Below are 27,237 nucleotides of genomic sequence, written 5' to 3'. Positions count from 1 at the left end.
ACCATTTTAATATTCCGCTGCAGAATTTTATCTTGCCCAAACACTCTCTTGCAAACTGGTGCTCTGTATTCAGTCTGGTCAGATATTGATTGGTTCAATTCAGATGGTTCTGTCTGAGAAATTAATTCATGCAGTTCCTCAGTATGAAACAATCACATAACGGTTAGGACTTATTATTTTGGGGAATGTAAAGAATTTCTTGAACAAAAGGCTTTGCTCATTATTATTTTCCTATTAGACAATCATGTATTTGTTAGGATTTTTTCTTTTGTGTGGATTGAGTGATATTTTGAGGGACTCAAAACCTTTAATAAGAAAATGTAAATCGGCACATTCTGAAAGGAAAAGCTGATGAACATTTTGTCGTTGTCTGGTGAAAGTCATTTATTTTTTGAGTGATCCATCCATATTCTCAAGGGCATGACACTTGCAAACATGGTAGTGTACCACAAGACTGTTTGGCGATCTGAGCCAAAAACTGGGCATTAGCTCCGGGGGCTAATAGAAGTCTTCATTGTTCACTATCTTTGTTACCTAGGAGTACAGTGTTTCAAACGCTGTCTGTTTGTGTCTCGGGGAGCTAATTCAAGTCATTAGGTCTCAGACAAGGTTACACAAGTAAGGAATAATAGTCACTGTCTGTCTGTTTGCGTTTTTTTTCCCCACCACACCCACATTCATGGAGACGTCTGTCGTAACAGTGACCAGAGACTAAAAAAAACCCAGGAAGACACAGAACCTCTTCTCCAACCCATATTTAGAACCTACCGTCTGACGTAAAACTCCACCGCCCAAAATTACACACACTCAGCCTAGATTACTGAGCATAACATAGGAATAACACATCATTTATAGGTGATTCACCCTTGTCCCAATACTTTGGAAACGCTTAACTCCTAAATCTATTTAAAAGGCAAAAAAAAAAACTGTTCTGATGTTTGGCTAAAACAGGGCTGTTGCGTCAGAAACGTGAACACTCGCAGTCCTATTAATCATAGCCACTCTGGGTTCTCCATATGAGAGCATAAACAAACAAATCTGTCCTTATTCTGGAGCTGGAAAATAAAGCCTGACAGCAAACAAACGCTGTGACTGTTGTCATTCGTCAGCTCAACAGTAAGATTAGCAATCAAACAGGCATAATAACTGCCCGTCTCCATCAAAGAGAGGCAAGACATGCCAACAATCGCTTTTCCAGCTCTGTGCTCCTGCTACAGATCGTAAATGATCTAACACCATTTAGCGATGGCAGATGGAAAATGCCATCAGCTGTAGCAAGAACGAAAGGTTTCAATAGACCCATATCCTTTGTTTCTGTTTAGGTTCATCAGTGTCCATTTGTCAGACTGTGTAATTGCCATAAACACGCATGACATACAAGCAAGCACTGACACTGGAGCTTTAAATGTCTTTTACATGTTAAATGGCATGAACCACAGTTCAAAAGGCACTTAACATGAGAAGGAGACGTATCTGGCTCCATGCAGAGAGAGGCTGCATTAACCTGATGGGTTGTATAGATAACTCCCATGATCTTGGAAATACAGCACAAGCAGATCTGGGATCAGGAAAAGGCTGCATGTAAGAGAGAAGCTACAGTGGTGCTACAGAGGCCTCCCTGTAGAACAACGGGCCGATTCATACCACTGCAGGACAGCTGACCTTATACTGTACAACAACATGCTGTTTGAAACAACTAGCTACAGCTGTCTGTTTTAGTCTCTATGTGTTAGCTAGGATAACAACACCCAACAAGCTCTATGTCACTATCAGAACACTGTTCATGACAGTTGATTGTTACGGTAACGGTGTGCTTTGTGAGGCTTTCATCGGTCAAGATCCTCCTCTCTCATTGGCCGTGGGACACTGCATGTCGGTTCCCACCACACCTCAACAGGCCAGGGCTCCCGAACTCCAACGCCTCCTGTCTGTCCAGCCGAGAAAGCTTGGCAGTGAGACCCAGATCCAGACCACACACTAAACCAAACCAAACCATGACAGAGGCAGACAGCTGAGGCTGATGATCACTTTAGCCTCCTGACAGACAAAGTGTATAGTGTTCCTGACAAAATGCACAAAGAGACCCTTTCTATTGGCCTACAACCCAGAGCTACATGGGAAGGGTCTGAAAGGTTATATTCCTGTGAAACAAGCAGCCAGAGAAAGGGAGGTTGGCCGGCCTGTCCGTCTGTCTTTATTACGTGGGAGATACACAAGCTGTAGCTGTAGAAAGGTACCTCAGAGAGGACTGCACTGGACCAGTTAGCCAGCGTCCATAATGAATTTCCTTCCAAGTAAGGATTTTGCCATGGCAATAACAGAGCAGAGCTACACAGTGGTGTAATCATCTATGGGAAACTGGCACGCATACCCGCATACACAAGCGGACTTGCGCAAATATATACACACACACACACACACACACACACACACACACACACACACACACACACACACACACACACACACACACACACACACACACACACACACACACACACACACACACACACACACACACACTGTTAGTTGAGAACAAAGGCAGACATTGGCACTCAGGCCTGGGAATTAGTTAGGGCTGGCTGCATGGCTGCTGATTCTCAGAAGAAACGTTGTGTTTGTGTTCTGGGTTTGGACAAGGCACAGGGATTATAACGTACTGTGCTGGGTATTCTATAAGAGTCTAAGACAGAGAGAGACCCTTTTCACACTACTGAGCCGACCCGTACTGTGCTGGCTTGTTATTTTCTATTCACATTGTCCTTCACTGCACAGGTCCAGAAACTATGGTGGATGCATAATCAGGCCAGTGTTGTACAGCTCTGTAATGTGAAAAGGCTTAGTAGAATTTAAAGGCTCGTTAGTGAGAAAAGGAAAGAAAGTACAGTAACAATATGCTTTACTGACGTATACACTACACCTTTATGTGGTCCCACTCCTTGTGCCGCTCTTGTCTGATGTATTCCTTGTTAATCTCTTCCTGGAATAAGACAGGGACAAGTCATACAGAACCAAGTGGTCAACAGTATTCTAGGTGAATGCAACAGAATGTTATTCACTATTCGAACCAGTGCTTTTCCACTTGTTCCATAACACAATAGTATCAGGGTAAAGGGAAAGGGTGAATAATGTAAGGTTAATATGTTGGACAAATTGACTGCAGTACCTGACTCAACTTCCCGTAAGTCGGCTGTGCTGTTTGTAACATCAGTGCCGATGTTACTGAATCAAGTCCTAAGCAAAATATGAATATTAATCAAATTAACGCACAGTAATGAACTCAGTTATTATTTCCTTTCAAGCATCCAACAGTTTAAGAGATTGTATAGGCTACCAGATATGATATAAGAGCATGTGACTAACGTTTCAGAGCATCTGGTTGGATGATCCCTACTTGCACCTCTGTCGCCGTGACGATGCTGCAGGGGGAGGGCTGATCAAGCAGGATGCTCACCTCACCGAACGATTCCATTGGTCCGAGCTTCCCAACGACAACCAACTTTATCCTGCTGCCCTGGAAACCAACAACCAATGAAGGAAAAATAGTCAAGGCCCAATCATTATCACAAATGACATGTTCCTGGAATTGATATTACCATTTCCCGGTATAAAATGTAACACAATTATGATAATCAGTCTTAACCATGTAATTAATATTCAAATCAAGTCCTGCTCTTTCACTCCTTGATTTAGATGAAGTGGTTTTTAATCAAACAGGGAACATGCAGCAGCCTGGAGGAAGGCCTACTGTTACAGTGTGATGTGTGTGTGTGTGTGTGCGCGCACACAGACCGACACCTTCTCCTGTGGGGTCCTCATCAGCGAGTTAATGTCCTGGAGGATGTTACACTCCCCCTCTCGGATGTAGGCCACAAAGGGACACACCTTACCTTCCTTCGCCAGTACTACAGAAAGAAGAGAGAAGGAAAAAGAGGAGGAAATAGGGAAATAAGTTCTCCACCTGCATGCCTACTCATTTCAGATCAAGTAATGTTCTTCTGCTTCTTCAGGTCAGAGTGTGGGCTCCTTTATCATAGGATGGATGAGGTTATGAACCAGCATACAGTACGTGAGAAGTGTGGGTCGGTGTGTGTAGCATCGACCTTGTAAGTATGTTCTGTACTCAAATCAAAATGTTATTCATCACATGCTTTCAAAACAACAGGTGTGGACTAACAGTGGAATTTTACTTACGGCCCTTCCCAACAATGCAGAGAGAAGAATAGAACAATTATAACATGGGGAATAAATACACACTGAGTGATGATAACTTGGCTATATACACGGGGTATGTACCGAGTTGATGTGCAGTGGTATAAGGTAATTAAGGTAGATAAACACATATAGGTAGGGATAAAGTGACTAGGCAACAGGATAGATAATAAACAGTAGCAGCAGCGTATGTGAGGAGTCAAAAGAGTTGGCGCAAAAAGGGTCAATGCAGATAGTTAAAAAGTTAACCAGCTAGCTACCCAGACAAACTAATTAGCATTATTACGGTTTGGGAGTATAAGCTGTCCAGAGTCCTGTTGGTTCCAGACTTGGTGCATCAGACGAAGGCCCTAAAAATAAATCAGACTCCAGCCAACCATCATAGACTGTTCTCTCTGCTACCGCACTGCAATTAGTAGCAGAGAGAGCAGTCTTTTAGGGCCTTCTTCTGACACCGCCTGGTATAGAGGTCCTGGATTGCAGGGCGCTCGGCTCCAGTTAGATACTGGGCTGTACTCACTACCCTCTGTGGTGCCGTACAGTCAGATGCCAGGCAGTTGCCATACCAAGAAGTAATTCAGCCAGTCAAGATTCTCTCAATGGTGCACACTAACACAGTCAAGATGCTCTCCCAGCCTCCTGAGGGAGAAGAGGTATTGTTGTACCTTTTCACGACTGTATTAGTGTGTGTGAACCGTGATAATTCCTTAGTGATGTGGACACCAAGGAATTTGAAGCTCTCAACCCTCTCAACTACAGCCCTGTTGATGTGGATGGGGGCGTGCTCTGCCTTTCATTTCCTGTAGTCCACGATCAGCTCCTTTGTCTTGCTGATGTTGAGGGAGAGGTTGTTGTCCTGGCACCAGGTCACTGACCACCTATAGGGAGGCGGTCTCATCAACGTCGGTGATCAGGCCAACCACCGTTGTGTCGTTAGCAAACTTAATGATGCTGCTGGAGTCGTTTGTGGCCATGCAGTCTTGGGTGAACAGGAAGTAACAGGAGGGATCTAAGCACGCATCCCTGAGGGGCCACTGTGTTGAGGGTAAGTGTGGCAGATGTGTTGTTGCTTACCCTCATTACCTGGGGGAGGCCCGTCAGTAAATTCAGGATCCAGTTGCAGAGGGAGGTGTTTAGTCCCGGGGTCCAGAGTTTAGTGATGAGCTTGGAAGACACTATGATGTTGAACGCTGAGCAGTAGTCAATGAACAGCTTTCTCAAAAAGGTGTTCCTTTTGTCCAGGTGTGAATGGGTAGTGTGGAGTGCAAGAGAGATTGCATCATCTGTGGATCTGTTGGGGCGGTATGCGAATTTGGATGGGTCCAGGGTGTCTGGGATGATGGTGTTGATGTAAGCCATGACCAGCCTTTCAAAGCAGTGCTACGGGGCGATATTCATCCCCCTCCTCTCCTTTGTAACTATTCCCCAGGTTGCTGATGTAAATGACAATGTGTTCTCAGTCAACTTATCTCCTAAAATAATGGTTAAATAAAAAATTAAAAAATGTAGACAGCTTACCTTGGCATTCTTGGGCACAAGGACTGTTGCGGTCTGCTAGAAACATGTAGGTATTGCAGACAATCAGGCAGAGGTTGAAAATGTCAATGAAGACACTTGCCAGCTGGTCCTGGTAACCTGCCTTGCCTTGTGGCCTTGTAAATGTTAACCTGTTTAAAGGTCTTACCCACATTGGCTACGGAGATCTCACAGTCGTCTGGAACAGCCAGTGCTCTCATGCATGGTTCAGTGTTGCTTGCCTCGAAGCAAGAATAGAAGGCATTTAGCCCGTCTGTTAGGCTCGTGCCACTGGGAAGCAGCTGGGTTTCTCTTTGTAATCAATGATAGTTTGCAAGCCTGCCACATCCAACGAGTGTCAGAACCAATTTAGTAGGATTCGATCTTAGTTCTGTATTGACTGTTTGATGGCTTGTCGGTGTTCGTAGCGGGATTTCTTATACAGTTGAAGTCAGAGGTTTACATACACTTAGGTTGGAGTCATTAAAACTAGTTTTTAACCACTCCACAAACTATAGTTTTGGCAAGTCGGTTAGGACATCTACTTTGTGCACGACACAAGTAATTTTACCAACAATTCTTTTCAGACCGATTATTTAACTGTATCACAATAACAGTGGGTCAGAAGTTTACACTAAGTTGACTGTGCCTTTAAACAGCTTGGGACATTCCAGAAAATTATGTCATGGCGACATAAGCTTTTGATAGGCTAATTGACATAATTTGAGCCAATTGGAGGTGTACCTGTGGATGTATTTAAAGGCCTACCTTCAAACTCAGTGCCTCTTTGCTTGACATCATGGGAAAATCAAAAGAAATCAGCCAAGACCTCAGAAAAAATTGTATACTTCCACAAGTCTGGTTCATTTTTGGGAGCAATTTCCAAACGCCTAAAGGTACCACGTTCATCTGTACAAACAATAGTATGCAAGTATAAACACCATGGGACCACGCAGCCGCTCAGGAAGGAGACGTGTTCTGTCTCCTAGAGATGAACGTACTTTGGTACGAGAAGTGCAAATCAATCCCAGAACAACAGCAAAAGACCTTGTGAACATACTGGAGAGAACAGGTACTAAAGTATCTATATCCACAGTGAAAAGAGTCCTCTATTGACATAACCTGAAAGGCCGCTCAGCAAGGAAGAAGCCACTGCTCCAAAACCACCATAAAAAATCCAGACTACGGTTTGCAACTGCACATGAAGACAAATATCGTACTTTTTGGAGAAATTACCTCTGGTCTGATGAAACAAAAATAGAAATGTTTGGCCATAATGACCATTGTTATGTATGGAGGAAAAAGGGGGAAGGCTTGCAAGCAGAAGAACACTGTCCCAACCGTGAAGCACGGGGGGTGGCAGCATCATGTTGTGGGGGTGCTTTGCTGCAGGAGGGACTGGTGCACTTCACAAAATAGATGGCACCATGAGGGAGGGAAATTATGTGGATGTATTGAAGCAACATCTCAAGACATCAGTCAGGAAGTTAGAGCTTTGACGCAAATGGGTCTTCCAAATGGACAATGACCCCAAGCATACTTCCAAAGTTGTGGCAAAATGGCTTAAGGACAACAACGTCAAGGTATTGGAGTGGCCATCACAAAGCCCTGACCTCAATCCTATAGAACATTTGTGGGCAGAACTGAAAAAGCATGTGCAAGCAAGGAGGCCTACAAACCTTTACCCAAGTTAAACAATTTAAAGGCAATGCTACCAAATACTAATTGAGTGTATGTAAACTTCTGACCCACTGGGAATGTGATGAAATAAATAAAAGCTGAAATAAATCATTCTCTCTACTATTATTCTGACATTTCACATTCTTAAAATAAAGTGGTGATCCTAACTGACCTAAAACAGGGCATTTGTAATAGGATTAAATGTCAGGAATTGTCAAAAACTGAGTTTAAATGTATTTGGCTAAGGTGTATGTAAACTTCCGACTTCAACTGTAAGTGTCCGGATTAGTGACCCGCTCCTTGAAAGCGGAAGCTCTAGCTTTTAGCTCAGTGAGGATGTTGCCTGTAATCCATGGATTCTGGTTAGGATATGTACGTACGGTAACTGTGGGGACGATGCACTTATTAATGAGGCCGGTGACTAATGTTGTAAACTCTTCAACGTTATCGGATGAATCCTGGGAAAATGTTCAGTCTGTGCTCGCGAAACGGGTGTCACTGGTACTTCCTGTTTAAGTTTTTGCTTGTAAGCAGGAATCAGGAGGATAGAGGATCAGATTTGCCAAACAGAGGGTGAGGGAGGGCTTTGTATGTGTTTTTGTGTGTGGAGTAGAGGTGATCTAGAGTTTTGTATGTGTTTCTGTGTGTGGAGTAAAGGTGCTCTAGAGTTTTGTACGTGTCTCTGTGTGTGGAGTAGAGGTGATCTCAAGTTGTGTATGTGTCTCTGTGTGTGGAGTAGAGGTGATCTCAAGTTGTGTACGTGTCTCTGTGTGTGGAGTAGAGGTGATCTCAAGTTGTGTATGTGTCTCTGTGTGTGGAGTAGAGGTGATCTCAAGTTGTGTATGTGTCTCTGTGTGTGGAGTAGAGGTGATATCGAGTTGTGTATGTGTCTCTGTGTGTGGAATAGAGGTGATATCGAGTTGTGTATGTGTCTCTGTGTGTGGAGTAGAGGTGATATCGAGTTGTGTATGTGTCTCTGTGTGTGGAATAGAGGTGATATCGAGTTGTGTATGTGTCTCTGTGTGTGGAATAGAGGTGATATCGAGTTGTGTATGTGTCTCTGTGTGTGGAATAGAGGTGATCTAGAGTTGTGTATGTGTCTCTGTGTGTGGAATAGAGGTGATCTAGAGTTGTGTATGTGTCTCTGTGTGTGGAATAGAGGTGATATCGAGTTGTGTATGTGTCTCTGTGTGTGGAATAGAGGTGATATCGAGTTGTGTATGTGTCTCTGTGTGTGGAATAGAGGTGATCTAGAGTTGTGTATGTGTCTCTGTGTGTGGAATAGAGGTGATATCGAGTTGTGTATGTGTCTCTGTGTGTGGAGTAGAGGTGATCTAGAGTTGTGTATGTGTCTCTGTGTGTGGAATAGAGGTGATCTAGAGTTGTGTATGTGTCTCTGTGTGTGGAATAGAGGTGATCTAGAGTTGTGTATGTGTCTCTGTGTGTGGAATAGAGGTGATCTAGAGTTGTGTATGTGTCTCTGTGTGTGGAATAGAGGTGATCTAGAGTTGTGTATGTGTCTCTGTGTGTGGAATAGAGGTGATCTAGAGTTGTGTCGTCTCTGGTTGCACAGGAGACATGCTGGTAAAAATGAAGTAAGACAGAATTAAGTTTCCCTGTATTAAAATCACCGGCCACAAGGAGCGCCACCTCTGGATGTGCATTTTATTTGTTTGTTTATGGCCCTTTTCAGCTCGTTGAGTGCGGCCTTAGCTCGCTCAAGTAAACAGACATCTACGTAAGGTCTGCAGCTTATCATGAGGTATTCTAACTCAGGAGAGTAAAACCTTGAGACTTCCTTCGCATTCGAGATTGCTCACCAGCTGTAGTTAACAAAGAGACACACACCACCCTCTTAACCTTACTTGAAGCTGTACTCTATGTGTCTATTCATCGCCACGAACACTCTTGGGTTACTGCGCGCGCACACACAAACACACATCCTACTAACCCCCACAGCAACACCCAATCCACCGCTTCTTTGACTAATGCATCACAACCGACAAAATATACCAAAAGTATTGTGAAAAAAAAGTAGGCTACACTGTAAATTACAGAAGAAGTCCTCTTGTTTTAGCAAGAGGCCCCAAAGTCTGGGCTGGAGGATTATTTTGTCATGTGACAAATCGTTGGTTTGTGTGCATTGGGAGGTGAGCATTATATTGATTCACGGCCCTCTAGCCTTTAACGGCTAGGAGAAACACGGTATATTAGTGCTGACAGGTGTTTTTAAACGCTATCTCTATGTAGGGGAAAGTTGGACAAACGGGGCCCATTTGTTATGTGTGCTGACAGTACGGGAGGGCCCAGCCTCACATACAGTGGTAGACATCACTGGGGGAGCCATGGTGTGTGTGTGTGTGTGTGTGTCATTCCCGGGCCTAATTTCATCCCGGCCTATTCCAATGAAACGCTTGGCAGCTTTTATTTAAGACCTCAGAACCTCAAGATCCCCTTTGACCTTTCTCACTCACTCAGGCCCCAGAATAATCAAACAGTTAACAGGGCCTCACCTGGGAAATTACCCAGTAGGATCCCCTGGACTGTGTCTGTCTGCTCCAACTCTCTGTCAAAGACTGCGTTCCAAATATCACACTATACCCTAGTGCACTACTTTTGACCAGGACACATATGGCTCTGGTCAAAAATAGTGCAATTTATAGGGAACAGGGTGTAATTTCTACCGCAGTCATAGTCAATGTTCCCTACAGAACAGGCTGGGGCCAAGGTTCACTCAAACTGCCGTCACATATTAAGTGAGAGGGCTGTTTTCCCCTGGCGACCAGGTTAATTTAGTGGCCATGTCTGTATTGTTATCCTTTTTCACATAGAAAATGAAAAATGGGCAATGTGCAGGGTATTTAGGATAAACTGCTAGATGGCAGGGTTAGTGTGAGGTTGTCTTTGGTATGATTTTCCCATACATCAGAGTGCATTGGTTGTGCTTACTATATCTCCAAGCATACAGCATCTACCGTGAAATGAAAACATCAAGCGTGCAGTCCATTATCTTTCCTGGAGCTGATAGTAACTCTTGACTGACAAGCCATATCGTCTCTGGCCTCCCTGTCCTCTCCCCTTAACGTTTAAGTTGCTGCCTGACAGACTTTTGATTGTCACAGAACTAATGGGTAGTTAATGCCAGTGTTTTTACTGGTGTGATGGGAGACAGCCAAACCCTCTCTCCTCTCCTCTGTGTGTACATGTGCATTCATGCGCCAGACAGAGAAAGATTCGGAAGGGAGTTTTGTCCAAACACTGTGGTTGACCTCATTCACTGTATACAGGGACGGAGGGAGGAAATCCAAATAGGGGTTGAATTAGCCACTCTAATAGGGCCCTAATAGTCAGTTATTAGTCTGTTTGAGGCCCTCGTCTACAGTAATGAGCTCTCTGAAACAATAATCAGCCAATGATGGATAGTAGAGCCTTGCCACAGTTTGGAGAAGGGGAGGAGGGTGAGGTGGTTGAAGACGGGGTGAGAAAGGCACAAAGATGACAGCTGAGAATTATTAAGAAGAGGAAATGCCTACAACCGAAGGAAAGGGATATTTTCTAAATTAACCGTTTTATTTTCTATTACCAGTATACGTTGAAATTGTGTTGGCTTCACCAGATTCCAGGAAGGGGAAAATCATACTTATCTGCTTGTGATCAACCACTACTTTACCTGTCGGCCTCGGAGGCATTCGACGTACGTCATAAGGCAGAGCGGTCATATTCAATTAAGTGTAACAGGATACCTCGCTGAAGACGTATGCGAGTCTGTAAGACTAAGGCATGGTGAATCACTCTTTACAATACCCCGAAAACATGTGTTTCATTCATGCCATGCACCACTATGAAAATATCCATCAGCCACTTTACACACAAAGCGTAATGTAATCCATCTCTTGCTTGGATTAAGATACCGGCTGGATGTTTGATCCCCATGAACAATCAATGTAAAACAGTCTGCCAGACTATGTGCAGTGTGTGTGTGTGTGTGTGTGTGTGTTAGAGGACTACATTCCAGAGGAGAGCTCTTGGACAAGCATGACCGTCTGGGATGGGGACACAGTATTCCCATACAGACAGCCTTGTCTATCGGACGTTCTGAAAAAGCCTCGCGTGGGAAAACGCCTTGGTCTCCAGCCAGACTGCTGTTTCTGTTGTGTTGAAGCCAGAAGGGAAACGAATGTACCCTTTTTACACTACCGAGCCAAGCCAGGTTACTTAACTACAGTTCCTTAGTTGCTTGAACCATGTTGGAAAGGACGATGTGAAACCCATAGTAATGTAAAAAGGGTACTGGATGGACCAGAGCCAGCCTGGAGAGCTGTTGGCGCTGTTAAAGCAACCAGCCAGCCAGTCAGCCAGTCAGCCAGTGAGTCAGCCGGCCAGCCAGCCTGTCCAACACATTCACTGTGACTGAGGTCATCTCATATAGACAAAGGATCCGTATGTGGAAACTTGAAGCAGCTACTGTAGGACAGTTGTGCCTGTGATGACATGAAGTGTTAACACCAGAGTTAGACACACACCCCTCTGAGATGAAGAGTCCCCCTGCAGTGGTGAGGTCATAGCCTTCTGTAACACTGCCTTTCTCCACTGACTTGTACATCTCACCTACAGTACTGTATACAGGCGCTGGCATAACAGATGTGACGGAAGGGGTCATAGAGAGATTTAGGATGCATCAAAATGTTAAAATGGCTATTACTTTTACAGAGGGGCCCCAAATTGAGGTGGCCCCAAATGTCATGGCCTGGCCTAACCTCCAGAGTTATTGTCTGTTCCGACAGTAGTTGAATGTCTCTATGGTGGCATCAGCAGATAGCAGTCTTCATTCTGCTCTCACAAACCTTTACATGAAACACTATCCCTCTCAAAGCCACTGAAGCATCAACATGGAGCCAATCAAGGTGATCAAGTAGCCTGTTGGGGATTGAGAGACAGGCTTAGGCGTCCGTATAGGTTAACATGGCAGGCAGGTAAGCCAGATGGTTATGGTATCCTCGCCATGTCACAGGCCAAAGTACAGAGAGACAAATGGGGATATTGTGTTATAGGGTTGAATTACAAATGACACCCTATTCCCTATATAGTTTACTGCCTTTGACCAAAGCCCTATGGGTAGTAGTGCACTAAATAGGTAATAAGGTGCCATTTGGGAGGCAGACTAGGCCTCTGATGATAGGCAGCAGCATGTAAACAAGTCATTCATCTGTACAAACCTCAGGACAGGAGTCCTGCCCTCCAGGCGGACCGTTCATCTATCAAGGATACATAAACCCAGATCCAGCAGGCTGGCTAGCTTCAGCTCCCCCACTGGGCAAATAGAGCTAGAGATCGGCCCTATAGCAATCAACGAACGGCACACACAGCACACACCACTCGCTCGACTTATTCCAGCCTGCGATGAGATCCTATCGTTTGACAGTATGATACTATCCTATACCCCACCCTTACCCCCCAACCAACATATCCAATCACTAGCGGATGCACGTATGCACACCCACCATTTTTTCGTCTTTCACTTTCCCTCTGATATAGGTAATGTATCATTGCATTCGGATGAAGGGGATGAAGAGGAAAGTGGGGATGGAGAGAGTATGGTCTCCTGTTGGAGGGAGCTGTAGGAAGGCCCTGGCTCGCTCTCTCCTTAACAGACAAGAAGGTGAGAGAAGAGGGAGGGGATCAGTGATGATGACATGAGCTACAAGTAGTGGAAAAGACAAGGTTCTGAGTTAAGTGTTTGATATAAAACATTTTGTACGGTGCCTTTAGCCTGACTGCGTAACGTCTCCATTCAACGTTCACCATATGCTCTCCTGTCGCCTCGACTACATCTAAAGATGGAATAGGGATAGGTAGAGGCTAGAGAGAAAGAAGAGAGAAAGACAGAGAGAGAGAGAAAGTGAGAGAGAGAGACAGAGAGAGAGAGAGAGAGAGAGAGAGGAAGAAGTAGAGGATGGATCTAATTTGTTGTTCCCCCAAATTAAATTGGGGATGGGACTGTGCATCTGTCTCTGTCCGTTAGTACGTTAGTCACGCAATATCTCAGACAGCACTAGCCCGATTTTGACTAAACTTGGGTGAATGATGCGTCTCATAGAGATCTGGCATTTACTGATTGGCCAGATGGTGGAGCTATAACAGGAGATTGAAAACGCAAACTTTAAAAGGTCACGCCCCTCACCCCATTTGACCTAGTCATGAAATTTGGTACATAGGTCCTTGTCTCACAAAGAACACATTTCCCTCAAGGACCCATAAGGTCCGCCATGATTGATTTTCTTCCATTTAAAATGTTTGGCAAAACGCTACTTTTCTGGCCCCGAAATACCAATCTGCACGAAACTTCATATGTGACATCTAAGGACAAAGGTCTACGTTAAACAATTTCGCCGACATTGACGAATACATATTCAAGCAGGCGTGCTCTAGCACATTAATAAATAGAAATTAGTCAAGGATATTCGTATTGTAACAAAATGTGGCACACATGTTGCAAACACTATCATCACACAACATGTGCAAGAATATTAATATTGACCACCCGATGGCGCTATAATGGGCAATTGTTTATATCTCTTGATCTGTTTGACTCAGAGTGATGAAATTGGTGAATGATGCGTTTGCCATAGTGATCCGGCATTGACAAAATGACATTGACTGGCCCAAGAGGGCGCTACAGGAATCAACTGTTGGTACGTTAGTCCTACACGATATCTCAGACACCACTGCCCCATTTTTGACGAAACTTGGGTGAATGATACATCTCGTCATAGAGAGCCGCCATTTACACAAATGACACTGATTGGCAGAAGGGGGGCGCTGTATCAGTCGTGGGGGACGACATGTTTACTGTCGCCTTGCTTGTGTTTGTTTGCTTGGCAGACGGCACAAACTAGGGCGGGGAAGTTAATGCATAAGCCATTCATATCGCTTTGATAATGTATTGAAGTTGTTAAGATCTAGTGGTATACACTACAGTAACCTTGGTTTCATATGCAGCCATCTGCGTCTAGGTCTAAGTCTGTCTTGTTTTCAATGAAGCATACAGCGTCTGTACCTAATTACTGACAAATAAAGATGTAATGAAAAAAAAACTGCCACACATTACAAAGACTTATTTCATACATGATGTATCATATTTTCCCAGATAAAAAACAACAACAAAGGGATTTAATTGAACTCGTACAGAGATGAATGTGTGGAAAAGAGAACAAATATGATTCATTACAGGAACACACAGCCTAACTCCCATGCACTATGGACTTACCATGTACTACCATGATTCAAATAAGGTAGTAGTACAGTATTACCATGATCGGCGGACTGTGAGGCGAGTATTAGCGTGATTGGCTCACTGAGGGTATTATTGTACCATGATTGGGTGACAGAAATGGGTTTACCGTGATTGGCTGACTGAGGGGAGGTTATTACTGAACTGTACCGTGTTTTGCTGGTAAGTTCTTCATCTGGATGAGGTTGGCAAGCCTATCGATGGAGAGCTTGGGCCACTGCAGGTAGAAGTGACAACCCTGGATCAGAGATTCCTTCAGAGCATAGTTCTGGGCCAAGATCTCCTACAACAAGAGACATACAGCACAATACAGATTCAAGACAGTGGGCAAGGACACATGTCTTAGATTAAAAATAAAGTTGAAAACATTGAGGGCATGTCTAAAGACATTGAAACATGTGGAAGTATAAGTAACTTGTATTTGTGGTTGATTAATACAGTCGCATATGCTGGTATGCATATAAATCAGGTAGCATATTCATTTTGGATAGTAAATGTAGCTCCTTCACCTTCTTCAGCTTGGCGTAGCCTGAGTGGGAGATTTTCAGGATCTCGCAGGGTTCCTGTGTTAATGTACACTGGATGGTGATGCCTGCCTCAGTACCTGCAGGAGGTTCAAACGATCCAAAGCTGCCACCCACACCTATCTGAAACACGCAATCAATCACTCAATCAACCAACAAATCAATCAACTAACCAAAACTGTGAAAAGACCTTAAAGCTTAACCCTTGTGTTGTCTTAAGGGTAAAAAATGATCTGCCACTATGTTTAATAGCAGAGAAAACACCTTAAATTATATTTTTTCAACTTGACATTTGATGAGTGACCCCAACATTACAAAAAGTTAAACATCGCCTTTGTTCATATTTCCATGAAAGCTGTACACTACCAGGGCACAAAGATTGTCTTAGGGTCATTTTTGATCCGGCAGTTATACAATAACTTACACACCACAAAAATTACAAAGACACACACACACACAATGAGAGATTGAACTCAGCTTGGCCCCTGGTCATCTTCCATAACATCATTGATGTGTCCTCATACAATGCCTTCATGATATGGAACAAGATCAACCCTACCTGGATGCCTGATAAGCAGAACAAGAGGAGGGTGTTCCTGGAGCAGCTGTAAAAGGCACTTGTAACCCCACACATTCAAAGAAGAGAGTGCCTCCCCCACACAGCAGCCTCTGCAGCGCTTGTGAAAGCTGTTTAGGGGGCTGAATCTTGTCCTGATCCACCTGAGGCTGCAGCTAGGGCAGGCAAGAGGAGGAGATTCCAATTCTGCCCCCCAAAGAAGGACTGTAAAACAAATACTATGTGCTGCACATGTGAGAAATACATCAGCAAAGTCCACGCACACACACTTGCATACTGTCCTACATGTGCTAATTAGAGTTGATTGATTTGTGTTCTTCACATTTTTGTTTTGTTATCTATTATCTTATTTTATTCTTATTTATTGTTGTTGTTTATACAACTTGTGGGTGGGGGCAATGGTTAAAAAATGGGAGGAGACTAGTATTTTGTAGTTGAATTCCTCATTGTACAGTATATAACAATATATCACTATGTACCCAAAAAAGTTCAAGACCGTTAATATTTCCCTTCAATAAAATGCATTCAAAACTACTTGCTTCACATTTCTGCTACTTTCTTTGGCTATATAAGTGATATCTCTTGCTAAAAAATGTATGTTTACACCAATGTAGTACCTTTAGCAATAATAATAATAAATGATAAAACAATTATGACAGATGTGTTGTAATAAAAACGAGTGATGTCCACTGATTAAATGCAGTCTTTCTGCATTGTGAAGAGGGAAAACCCAGATATTCACAAAGTTTGTGATGAACGACAGGTTTTTTCTTCATGCAAAATAGGTTTAAAATTAAATTAAGCTGCTTTATTTTAGGGTTTAGTAAAGGCGGGTCATTGTTTACCCTTAGGACAAGGGGAGTATACAGAATGTTAAGACTACACAAGGGTTAAAGAATCCTTAATGGTGAAGCCACATTCGATTGCGAGATTACAACAGAGAAGTCACTGCAAACGACGAACACGGATCTTTCCACTTTTACCATGCTGCACGATGCTCCTCAGCTCGGCAACAAAAACGATAACAATGGTGGTTTGGGTGGCCAGTGTCGCCGTTTCCCCCTACAGCAGATACCATCTTTAACACTCCGGAGTAACATTGTGGCAATGCCATGGTGTGGTTGCTTACCACTGAGCCCTTTGGATCAACAGCCTCCTTGGATCTTTCTTGAGTGTATGGAGCTACTGAACCTTTCAGGATGAGGTAGAATCCATTGTGTCCAAATACTGCAGGAGGAAAGGGATGTTAAAGTGTGAAATGAAATAAAAACTTTAAAAAGTAAAGAAATGCCTCTGTCCATCACAGAAGAACATCACAGAATCTGCCTGCATCCCAAATGGCACCCCATTCTCTATATAGTGCACTACTTTAGACCAGTACACTATAGTAGACAGAAAAAACTCTCTCACAGCAAAACAATTATCCCAAATGCACCGGTCTCGTCTTTTCAGAATGTTTCAAATAGCTTATCACTTCACACGTCTCAGACATTAGACCTTGCCATCATATTTTATATTTGAGATTCTTCACAGTAGCCACACTTTGCCTTGGTGACAGCATTGCAAACTCTTGGCATTCTCTCAACCAGCTTCATGAGGTAGTCACCTGGAATGCATTTCAATTAACCAGTGTGCCTTGTTAAAAGTTTATTGGTGGAATTTCTTTCCTTCTTAATGCGTTTGAGCCAATCAGTTGTGTTCTGACAAAGTAGGGGTGGTATACAGAAGATAGCCCTATTTAGTAAAAGACCAAGTCCATATTATGGTAAGGACAGCTCAAATAAGCCAAGAGAAACAACAGTCCATCATTACTTTGAGACATGAAGGTCAGTCAATCCGGAAAATGTCAAGAACTTTGAAAGTTTCTTCAAGTGCAGCCGCAAAATCCATCAAGCGCTGTGATGAAACTGTCTCTCATGAGGACCGCCACAGGAAAGGAAGACCCAGAGTTACCTCTGCTGCAGAGGATAGGTTCATTAGAGTTACCAGCCTCAGAAATTGCAGTCCAAATAATTGTTTCACAGAGTTCAAGTAACAGACATCTCAACATCAACTGTTCAGAGGACAGTTGATGTGTGAATCAGGCCTTCGTGGTCAAAATGCTGCAAAGAACACCAATAAGTATATAATTTATTTAGAATTCAAGGCACATTTAACCACACTTAACCAGCATGGCTACCACAGCATTCTGCAGTGATAAACCATCCCATCTGGTTAGCGCTTAAAAATAAAGAAAAACCCTGGAATGAGTAGGTGTGTCCAAACTTTTGACTGGTAATGTATATTTTTATTTTTATTTTATTTCACCTTTATTTAACCAGGTAGGCAAGTTGAGAACAAATTCTCATTTACAATTGCGATCTGGCCAAGATAAAGCAAAGCAGTTCGACTCATACAACGACACAGAGTTACACATGGAGTAAAACAAACATACAGTCAATAATACAGTATCAACAAGTCTATATACGATGTGAGCAAATGAGGTGAGATAAGGGAGGTAAAGGCAAAAAAAGGCCATGGTGGCAAAGAAAATACAATATAGCAAGTAAAACACTGGAATGGTAGATTTGCAATGGAAGAATGTGCAAAGTAGAAATAAAAATAATGGGGTGCAAAGGAGCAAAATAAATAAATAAAATTAAATACAGTAGGGAAAGAGGTAGTTGTTTGGGCTAAAATATAGGTGGGCTATATAGATATATATATATTGATCTATATATATATATATATATATATATATATATATTGATCTCTGCTTATGTACACACTATATATATATATATATATATATATATATATATATATATATATATATAAATATATACGTATATTTGATGAGAGTATATATATATATATATATATATATATATAGTGTACATAAGCAGAGATCAATTTATTTAAAGTATTCATTTCCCTCTCTAGAATATAGAGTACTTCTCTCCCCTCATCAAAATCTACAAAAATATCAGCCTCCCGACTCAAGCTCCTGGGAAAGGTAACAGAAAAGCAATATCCAACCACCAAATCAAACATAACAGGAGAGGGGATTGAGTCTAAGCATTCCGTTGATAGTGCTGCCTGCCTCTATGGATGACAGTCATTTCAGAAGCCAAACCAGCTCGCAGAGTTTCATATACAAGCAGCTTCTATATTTCCCTGCGGTGCTCTGCTGCATATCTCACCACCACTTGTAGATGTTCTATCTCAGTGAGTAGCTAGAGGGGTTTCAATCTGCCCAAATCGGTGCACGCACACACGGTGTACGCGCACACATGAGGGATGAATGATGAAAAGAAACGGACACAGATAAAACTGCTCGTGAAACCAGTCAGGCCTCACAGAAGGGAAGCAAAAAGACTCTTCACAGTCAGATGCACTGTGGGCAGGGGTGTGAAGGGAGCGATGTACTTCTTGGGGTGAAGGGGTGTGTTTTGAGGTGAGGCTGAAGGGTGTTTGTATGCGTGTGTGCGCATACACATGATGCATAATGCATAACCGTGTGTGTGTGTATCAGCTTAGGCATGCGTGATGAGAGTTTGTTGTTTGTCTATCCCCACCAGCCTCCGCCAGTGAAATGTGATAGATAGAACAGCCTAGAAGCACGTGTGATGTACTCAGATTACTGTTGAATAGCATGAATAATAGATGGTGAATTTGGGATGATTGAGGTCTACAGTGCTGGAATAGTGCTGTCTCAATCAATAACATCACCGCATGCACAGCCCTCCAGTACTTCTTAAGACAAGCAGTAGCTATAACATTGACTGCGAGCACTCTGACAGACAGCATCTCCTGTTAAAGACCATGGGAATGGACTAGAATGAATACCTTATAAAAACCTGTATGAGTATTTCTCTCTGTGTTTGTGTGAGAAAACGCTCTAAATAAGGCTGTGTTCTTATGCATTTATGTGCCAACGCAGTATTCAGGAAAATGCATGGAGTTTTCCAAAGACAAAATGATATATTGCCAATGCTATGCTAGAGCATGTTTAAGTTTACAATGCAAGAAGAATATGGTGTGTGTGTGTGGGACTCACTGATCTGTGCCCTATCCCAGGTCTCTATGATGGCGATGGTGCTGATCTGCTGTAACTCATGTCTGGAGAGGTGGGCTGTCAGACACGGGAACACCTTCAGCATCTTATGGATAGAATGGTGCTCCAACTGGGACCGCTCTATAGGGCTGACAGACAGACAGACAGACAGACAGACAGAGACAGACAGACAGACAGACAGACAAAGAAAACAACATGTTTCAAAACTCCCCCCCAAAAAGATTTTTGCACATGCATAGGAGCATGGACATTCACACGTGCGCATTAATTGATGATGATCACAGGGTATTTCTCTACTAATTTGGAGAGATGATGATGACCGGGCAATTAGGATACAGACGTGTCAGTACGTCTGAGCCAGGAAAATGTTAGAACTATCAATCAAACAACCCCTTAAAACTGCCTGGTGTATGTGTGAGTGTTTGTACACGTGTGTGTGTATACAGTGGCATGCGAAAGTATTCACCCCCCTTTGCATTTTTCCTATTTTGTTGCCTTACAACCCATAATTACAATTCAGCATTAATACTGGAGTGATAGATGTGCAGATGATGATGTGCAAGTAGAGATACTGGGGTGCAAAAGAGCAAGAGGGCAATTAATAATATGGGGATGAGGTAGTTGGGTGTGCTATTTACAGATTGGCTATGTACAGGTACAGTGATCGGTAAGCTACTGACAGCTGATGCTTAAAGTTAGAGATGGAGATATTTTGATATTTTGCAATTCGTTCCAGTCATTGGCAGCAGAGAGCTGGAAAGAAAGGCGGCCAAAGAAAGTGTTGGCTTTGGGGATGACCAGGGAAATATACCTGCTGGAGCGCAGACTACATCCAGTTTGCTGAGTAGAGTTATTATGTAAATGACATCGCCGAAGTCAAGGATCGGTAGGATAGTCAGTTTTACGAGGAATTGTTTGGCAGCATGAGTGAATGAGGCTTTGTTGCGAAATAGAAAGCCGATTCTAGATTTAATTTTGGATTGGAGATGCTTAATGTGAGTCTGGAAGGAGAGTTTACAGTCTAACCAGCACCTAGGTATTTGTAGTAGTCCACATATTCTAGGTCAGAACCATCCAGAATAGTGATGCTATTCGGGGGGGAGGGTGCGGGCAGCAATCGGTTGAAGACCATGCACTTTGTTTTACTAGCATTTAAAAGCAGTTGGAGGCCACGGAAGGAGTGTTGTATGGCATTGAAGCTCGTCTGGAGGTTTGTTAACAGTGTCCAAACAAGGGCCAGATGTATACAGAATGGTGACGTCTGCGTGGAGGTGGATCAGAGAATCACCAGCAGCAAGAGCGACATCATTGATACATACAGAGAAAAGAGTCGGCCCGAGAATTGAACCCTGTGGCACCCCCATAGAGACGGCCAGAGTTCCGGACAACAGGCCCTCCGATTTGACACACTGAACTATATAAATCAAATCAAATTTTATTTGTCACATACACATGGTTAGCAGATGTTAATGCGAGTGTAGAGAAATGCGAGTGTAGCGATATGAAATCTAGCTAACAATTCCAAAACTACTACCTTATACACACAACTGTAAAGGGATAAAGAATATGTACATAAAGATATATGAATGAGTAATGGTACAGAGCGGCATAGGCAAGATGCAGTAGATTATATTAAGATTACATTATGTTAAGTAGCATTGTTTTAAAGTGGCTAGTGATATATTTTACATCAATTCCCATCAATTCCCATTATTGAAGTGGCTGGAGTTGAGTCAGTGTGTTGGCAGCAGCCACTCAATGTTAGTGGTGGCTGTTTAAAAGTCTGATGGCCTTGAGATAGAAGCTGTTTTTCAGTCTCTCGGTCCCAGCTTTGGCGGGGTGAACAGGCAGTGGCTCGGGTGGTTGTTGTCCTTGATGATCTTTATGGCCTTCCTGTGACATCGGGTGGTATAGGTGTCCTGGAGGGCAGGTAGTTTGCCCCCGGTGATGTGTTGTGCAGACCTCACTACCCTCTGGAGAGCCTTACGGTTGTGGGCGGAGCAGTTGCCGTACCAGGCGGTGATACAGCCCGACAGGATGCTCTCGATTGTGCATCTGTAGAAGTTTGTGAGTGCTTTTGGTGACAATCCGAATTTCTTCAGCCTCCTGAGGTTGAAGAGGCGATGCTGCGCCTTCTTCACGATGCTGTCTGTGTGGGTGGACCAATTCAGTTTGCCTGTGATGTGTACGCCGAGGAACTTAAAACTTACTACCCTCTCCATTACTGTTCCATCGATGTGGATAGGGGGGTGCTCCCTCTGCTGTTTCCTGAAGTCCACAATCATCTCCTTAGTTTTGTTGACGTTGAGTGTGAGGTTATTTTCCTGACACCACACTCCGAGAGCCCTCACCTCCTCCCTGTAGGCCGTCTCGTCGTTGTTGGTAATCAAGCCTACCACCGTTGTGTCGTCCGCAAACTTGATGATTGAGTTGGAGGCGTGCGTGGCCACGCAGTCGTGGGTGAACAGAGAGTACAGGAGAGGGCTCAGAACGCACCCTTGTGGGGCCCCAGTGTTGAGGATCAGCGGGGTGGAGATGTTGTTACCTACCCTCACCACCTGGGGGCGGCCCGTCAGGAAGTCCAGTACCCAGTTGCGCAGGGCGGGGTCGAGACCCAGGGTCTCGAGCTTGATGACGAGTTTGAAGGGTACTATGGTGTTAAATGCTGAGCTGTAGTCGAAGAACAGCATTCTCACATAGGTATTCCAATTGTCCAGATGGGTTAGGGCAGTGTGCAGTGTGGTTGCGATTGCGATTGCGTCGTCTTTGGACCTATTTGGGCGGTAAGCAAATTGGAGTGGGTCTAGGGTGTCAGGTAGGGTGGAGGTGATATGGTCCTTGACTAGTCTCTCAAAGCACTTCATGATGACGGAAGTGAGTGCTACGGGGCGGTAGTCGTTTAGCTCAGTTACCTTAGCTTTCTTGGGAACAGGAACAATGGTGCCCTCTTGAAGCATGTGGGAACAGCAGACTGGGATAGGGATTGATTTAATATGTCCGTAAACACACCAGCCATGTCAGTGGCACTGTATTGTCCTCAAAGCGGGCAAAAAAGTTATTTAATCTGCCTGGGAGCAAGGCATCCTGGTCCGTGACTGGGCTGGTTTTCTTTTTGTAATCCGTGATTGACTGTAGACCCTGCCACATACATCTTGTGTCTGAGCCGTTGAATTGCAATTCTACTTTGTCTCTATACTGACGCTTAGCTTGTTTGATTGCCTTGTGGAGGGAATAGCTACACTGTTTGTATTCGGTCATGTTTCCGGTCACCTTGCCCTGATTAAAAGCAGTGGTTCGCGCTTTCAGTTTCACGCGAATGCTGCCATCAATCCACGGTTTCTGGTTTGGGAATGTTTTAATCGTTGCTATGGGAACGACATCTTCAACGCAAGTTCTAATGAACTCGCTCACCGAATCAGAGTATTCGTCGATGTTGTTGTCTGACGCAATACGAAACATATCCCAGTCCACGTGATGGAAGCAGTCTTGGAGCGTGGAATCAGATTGGTCGGACCAGCGTTGAACAGACCTTAGCGTGGGAGCTTCTTGTTTTAGCTTCTGTCTGTAGGCAGGGAGCAACAAAATGGAGTCGTGGTCAACTTTTCCGAAAGGAGAGCGGGGGAGGGCCTTATATGCATCGCGGAAGTTAGAATAGCAATGATCCAAGGTTTTACCAGCCCTGGTTGCGCAATCGATATGCTGATACAATTTAGGGAGTCTTGTTTTCAGATTAGTAGCTGGTGAACCAGGCGAGGAAGTCATTTGAGAAGCCAAGGCTATTGCGGTGATTGACAGAGTCAACAGCTTTGGTCAGTTCAATGAAGATGGCTGCACAGTACTGTCTTTTATCGATGGCTGTTATGATATCGTTTAGGACCTTGAGAGTGGCTGAGGTGCACCCATGACCAGACCAGATTGCATAGTGGAGAAGGTACGCTGGGATTCAAAATGGTGGGTGATCTGTTTATTAACTTGGCTTTCGAAGATTTTAGAAAGGCAGGGCAGGATGGATATAGGTCTATAACAGTTTGGGTCTAGAGTGTCTCCCCCTTTGAAGAGGGGGATGACCGTGGCAGCTTTCCAATCATTGTGGATCTCAGACATTATGAAAGAGAGGTTGAATAGGCTAGTAATAGGGGTTGCAACAATTTCGGGGGATAATTTTAGAAAGAGAGGGCCCAGATGGTCTAGCCCAGCTGATTTGTAGGGATCCAGATTTTGCAGCTGTTTCAGAACATCAGCTGTCTGGATTTGGGTGAATGAGAAGCGGGGGGGCTTGGGCAAGTTGCTGCAGGGGGAGCTGAGATGTTGGCTGGGGTAGGGGAAGCCAGGTGGAAAGCATGGCCAGCCGTAGAAAAATGCTTATTGAAACTTTCTATTATCGTAGATTTATCGGTGGTGACAGTGTTTCCTATCCTCGGTGCAGTGGGCAGCTGGGAGGAGCTGCTTTTATTCTCCATGAGTTTTAGAGTGTCCAAAAACATTTGGGAATTAGTACTACAGGATGCAAATTTCTGTGTGAAAAAGCTAGACTTAGCTTTCCTAACTGACTGAGTATATTGGTTCCCTGAAAAGTTGCATATCGCGGGTGCTATTTGATGCTAATGCAGAACGCCACAGGATGTTTTTGTACTGGTCAAGGGCAGTCAAGTCTGGGGTGAACCAAGGGCTATATCTGTTCTTTGTTCTACATTTTTTAATGGGGCGTGCTTATTTAAGATGGCAAGGAAAGCACTTTTTGAAGAGCAACCTAGCATCTTCTACTGTCGGGATGAGGTCAATATCCTTCCAGGATATCTGAGCCAAGTCGATTAGAAAGGCCTGCTTGCTGAAGTGTTTTAGGGAGCATTTGACAGTGATGAGGGGTGGTTGTTTGACCGCGGACCCATTACGTACACAGGCAATGGAGGCAGGGATCGCTGAGATCCTGGTTGAAGACAGCAGAGGTGTATTTAGAGGGCAAGTTGGTCAGGATGCTATCTAAGAGGGTGCCCATACGGATTTAGGGTTGTACCTGTTAGGTTTCTTGATAAATTGTGTGAGATTGAGGGCATCTAGCTTAGATTGTAGGATGGCCAGGGTGTTAACCATGTCCCAGTTTAGGTCACATAACAGTACGAACTCTGAAGATAGATGGTGGGCGATCAATTCACATATGGTGTCCAGGGCAACGGTGAGAAACTTGCTTCTGGAAAGGTGGATTTTTAAAAGTAGTAGCTTGAATTGTTTGGGCATAGACCTGGAAAGTATGACAGAACTCTGCAGGCTATCTCTGCAGTAGATTGCAACTCCGCCCCCTTTGGCAGTTCTATCTTGTCAGAAAATAGTTAATTTCAGCAATTACAGATGCAAATCTCTTGAGGTATGTCACTATAAGCTTGGCACATCTAGCCACTGGGATTTTTGCCCATTCTCTTCAAGGCAAAACTCCTCCAGCTCCTTCAAGCTGGATGAGTTCCGCTGGTGTACAGCAATCTTTAAGTCATACCACAGATTCTCAAATTGGATTAAGGTCTGGGCTTTGACTAGGCCATTCCAAGACATTTAAATGTTCCCCTTAAACCACTCGAGTGTTGCTTGAGCAGTATGCTTAGAGTCATTGTCCTGCTGGGAGGTGAACCTCTGTCCCAGTCTCAAATCTCTGGAAGACAAACAGGTTTCCCTCAAGAATTTCCCTGTATTTAGCACCATCCATCATTCCTTCAATTCTGACCAGTTTCCCAGTTCCTGCCGATGAAAAACATCCCCACAGCATGATGCTGCCACCACCATGGTGTTCCCGGGGTGATGAGAGGTGTTGGGTTTGCGCCAGACATAGCGTTTTCCTTGATGGCCAAAAAGCTACATTTTAGTTTCATCTGACCAGAGGACCTTCTTACAAATGTTTGGGGAGTCTCCCACATGCCTTTTGGCGAACACCAAACCTGTTTGCTTATTTTTTCCTTTAAGCAATGGCTTTTTTTCTGGCCACTCTTCTATAAAGCCCAGCTCTGTGGAGTGTACAGCTTTAAGTGGTCCTATGGACAGATACTCCAATCTCCGCTGTGGAGCTTTGCAGCTCCTTCAGGGTTATCTTTGGTCTCTTTGTTGCCTCTCTGATTAATGCCCTCCTTGCCTGGTCAATGAGTTTTGGTGGTCGGCCTCTCTTGTCAGGTTTGTTGTGCTGCCATATTCTTTCCCTTTTTCAATAATGGATTTAATGGAGCTCCGTGACATGTTCAAAGTTTCGGATATTGTTTTATAACCTAAACCTGATCTGTTCTTCTCCACAACTTTGTCCCTGACCTGTTTGGAGAGCTCCTTGGTATTCATGGTGTTGCTGGCTTGGTGGTGCCCCTTGGTGTTGCAGACTCTATATACTGAGATCACGTGACAGATCATGTGACACTTAAATTGCACATAGGTGATCTTTATTTAGCAAAGTATGTGACTTATGAAGGTAATTGGTTGCACCAGATCTAGATTTAGGGGCTTCAAAGCAAAAGGGGGTGAATACATATGCACGCACCACCTTTCCGTTGAAAAAAAATGTAAGACTTTTTTGAAATAAGTACTTTTTTCTAGTAGAAAGAAGAGGAAGGGAAGCACTACAAGGGTACATAATAGTCAATTTTGGTAGACAGAAGGTGCTCTTTGGTAAAAGGGGTGAATTGGTCATCTAAAAGAAAGGAGGACCAAAGCACTCTATAATTAATTAAAATTCCTTTATTTGTATGGCATGTTCAATAGAAACAAAGTTTTAGGGCTATTAGGGCTAAATGGAAAAGCTGTTCAAAAGAGGACATGTATTATTTCTTTGTACTCCCTGACGAAGGCCATGCAAACGAAACGAGTCAGATTTTTAACACTTTGTTTCTATTGCCATACAAATAAAGGCATTTTAATGAATTATATGAAGTGTGCCTTGGTCCTCCTTTCTTTTTCAATCATTTTTTTTTCATTTCACTTCACCAATTTGGACTATTTTGTGTATGTCCATTACATGAAATCCAAATAAAACTACATTTAAATTACAGATTGTAATTCAACAAAATAGGAAAAACGCCAAGTGGGATGAATACTTTTGCAAGGCACTGTATATGGGGCGGCAGGTAGCCTAGTGGTTAGAGTGTTGGGCCTGTAACCGAAAGGTTGCTGCATCGAATCCCTGAGCTGACAAGGTAAAAATCTGTCATTCTGCCCCCAAAGTTGGCAGTTAACCCATTATTCCCCTGGTAGGCCATCATTGTAAATATGATTTTTTTCTTAACTGACTTGTCTAGTTAAATACAGGTTAAATCAGTTTTATTTTTTATTTTTATTTTTAAATATTGTGGTCAGAGAGACGGCATGAGTGTGCATAGGAGAGCAGCAGGTAAAAAAAAACAAAGAAACTGTTCCC

The 27,237-nt window shown here is 43.6% G+C and overlaps 1 protein-coding gene across 1 annotated transcript in view; it reads right to left on the bottom strand.

Moving 5' to 3' along the window:
- cnbd1 (cyclic nucleotide binding domain containing 1) overlaps positions 1-27,237 on the bottom strand; it is a 58,505-nt gene that overhangs the window by 3,844 nt on the left and 27,424 nt on the right. The window contains exons 5-12 of the mRNA XM_064949140.1: positions 19,839-19,984; positions 16,929-17,026; positions 15,208-15,345; positions 14,849-14,981; positions 3,799-3,905; positions 3,364-3,514; positions 3,167-3,234; positions 2,921-2,980 (exon numbers count right to left, since the gene is read on the bottom strand). Of these exons, the coding sequence (XP_064805212.1) occupies positions 2,921-2,980; positions 3,167-3,234; positions 3,364-3,514; positions 3,799-3,905; positions 14,849-14,981; positions 15,208-15,345; positions 16,929-17,026; positions 19,839-19,984 (901 nt within the window). The remainder of the gene's footprint in view (positions 1-2,920; positions 2,981-3,166; positions 3,235-3,363; positions 3,515-3,798; positions 3,906-14,848; positions 14,982-15,207; positions 15,346-16,928; positions 17,027-19,838; positions 19,985-27,237) is intronic.

This window comes from Oncorhynchus masou, chromosome 30 (genome assembly GCF_036934945.1).
Source record: "Oncorhynchus masou masou isolate Uvic2021 chromosome 30, UVic_Omas_1.1, whole genome shotgun sequence".
Taxonomy (NCBI): domain Eukaryota; kingdom Metazoa; phylum Chordata; class Actinopteri; order Salmoniformes; family Salmonidae; genus Oncorhynchus; species Oncorhynchus masou.
Note: the sequence above shows the minus strand (reverse complement) of the source record. Positions and strands in the feature narration are given on the sequence as shown.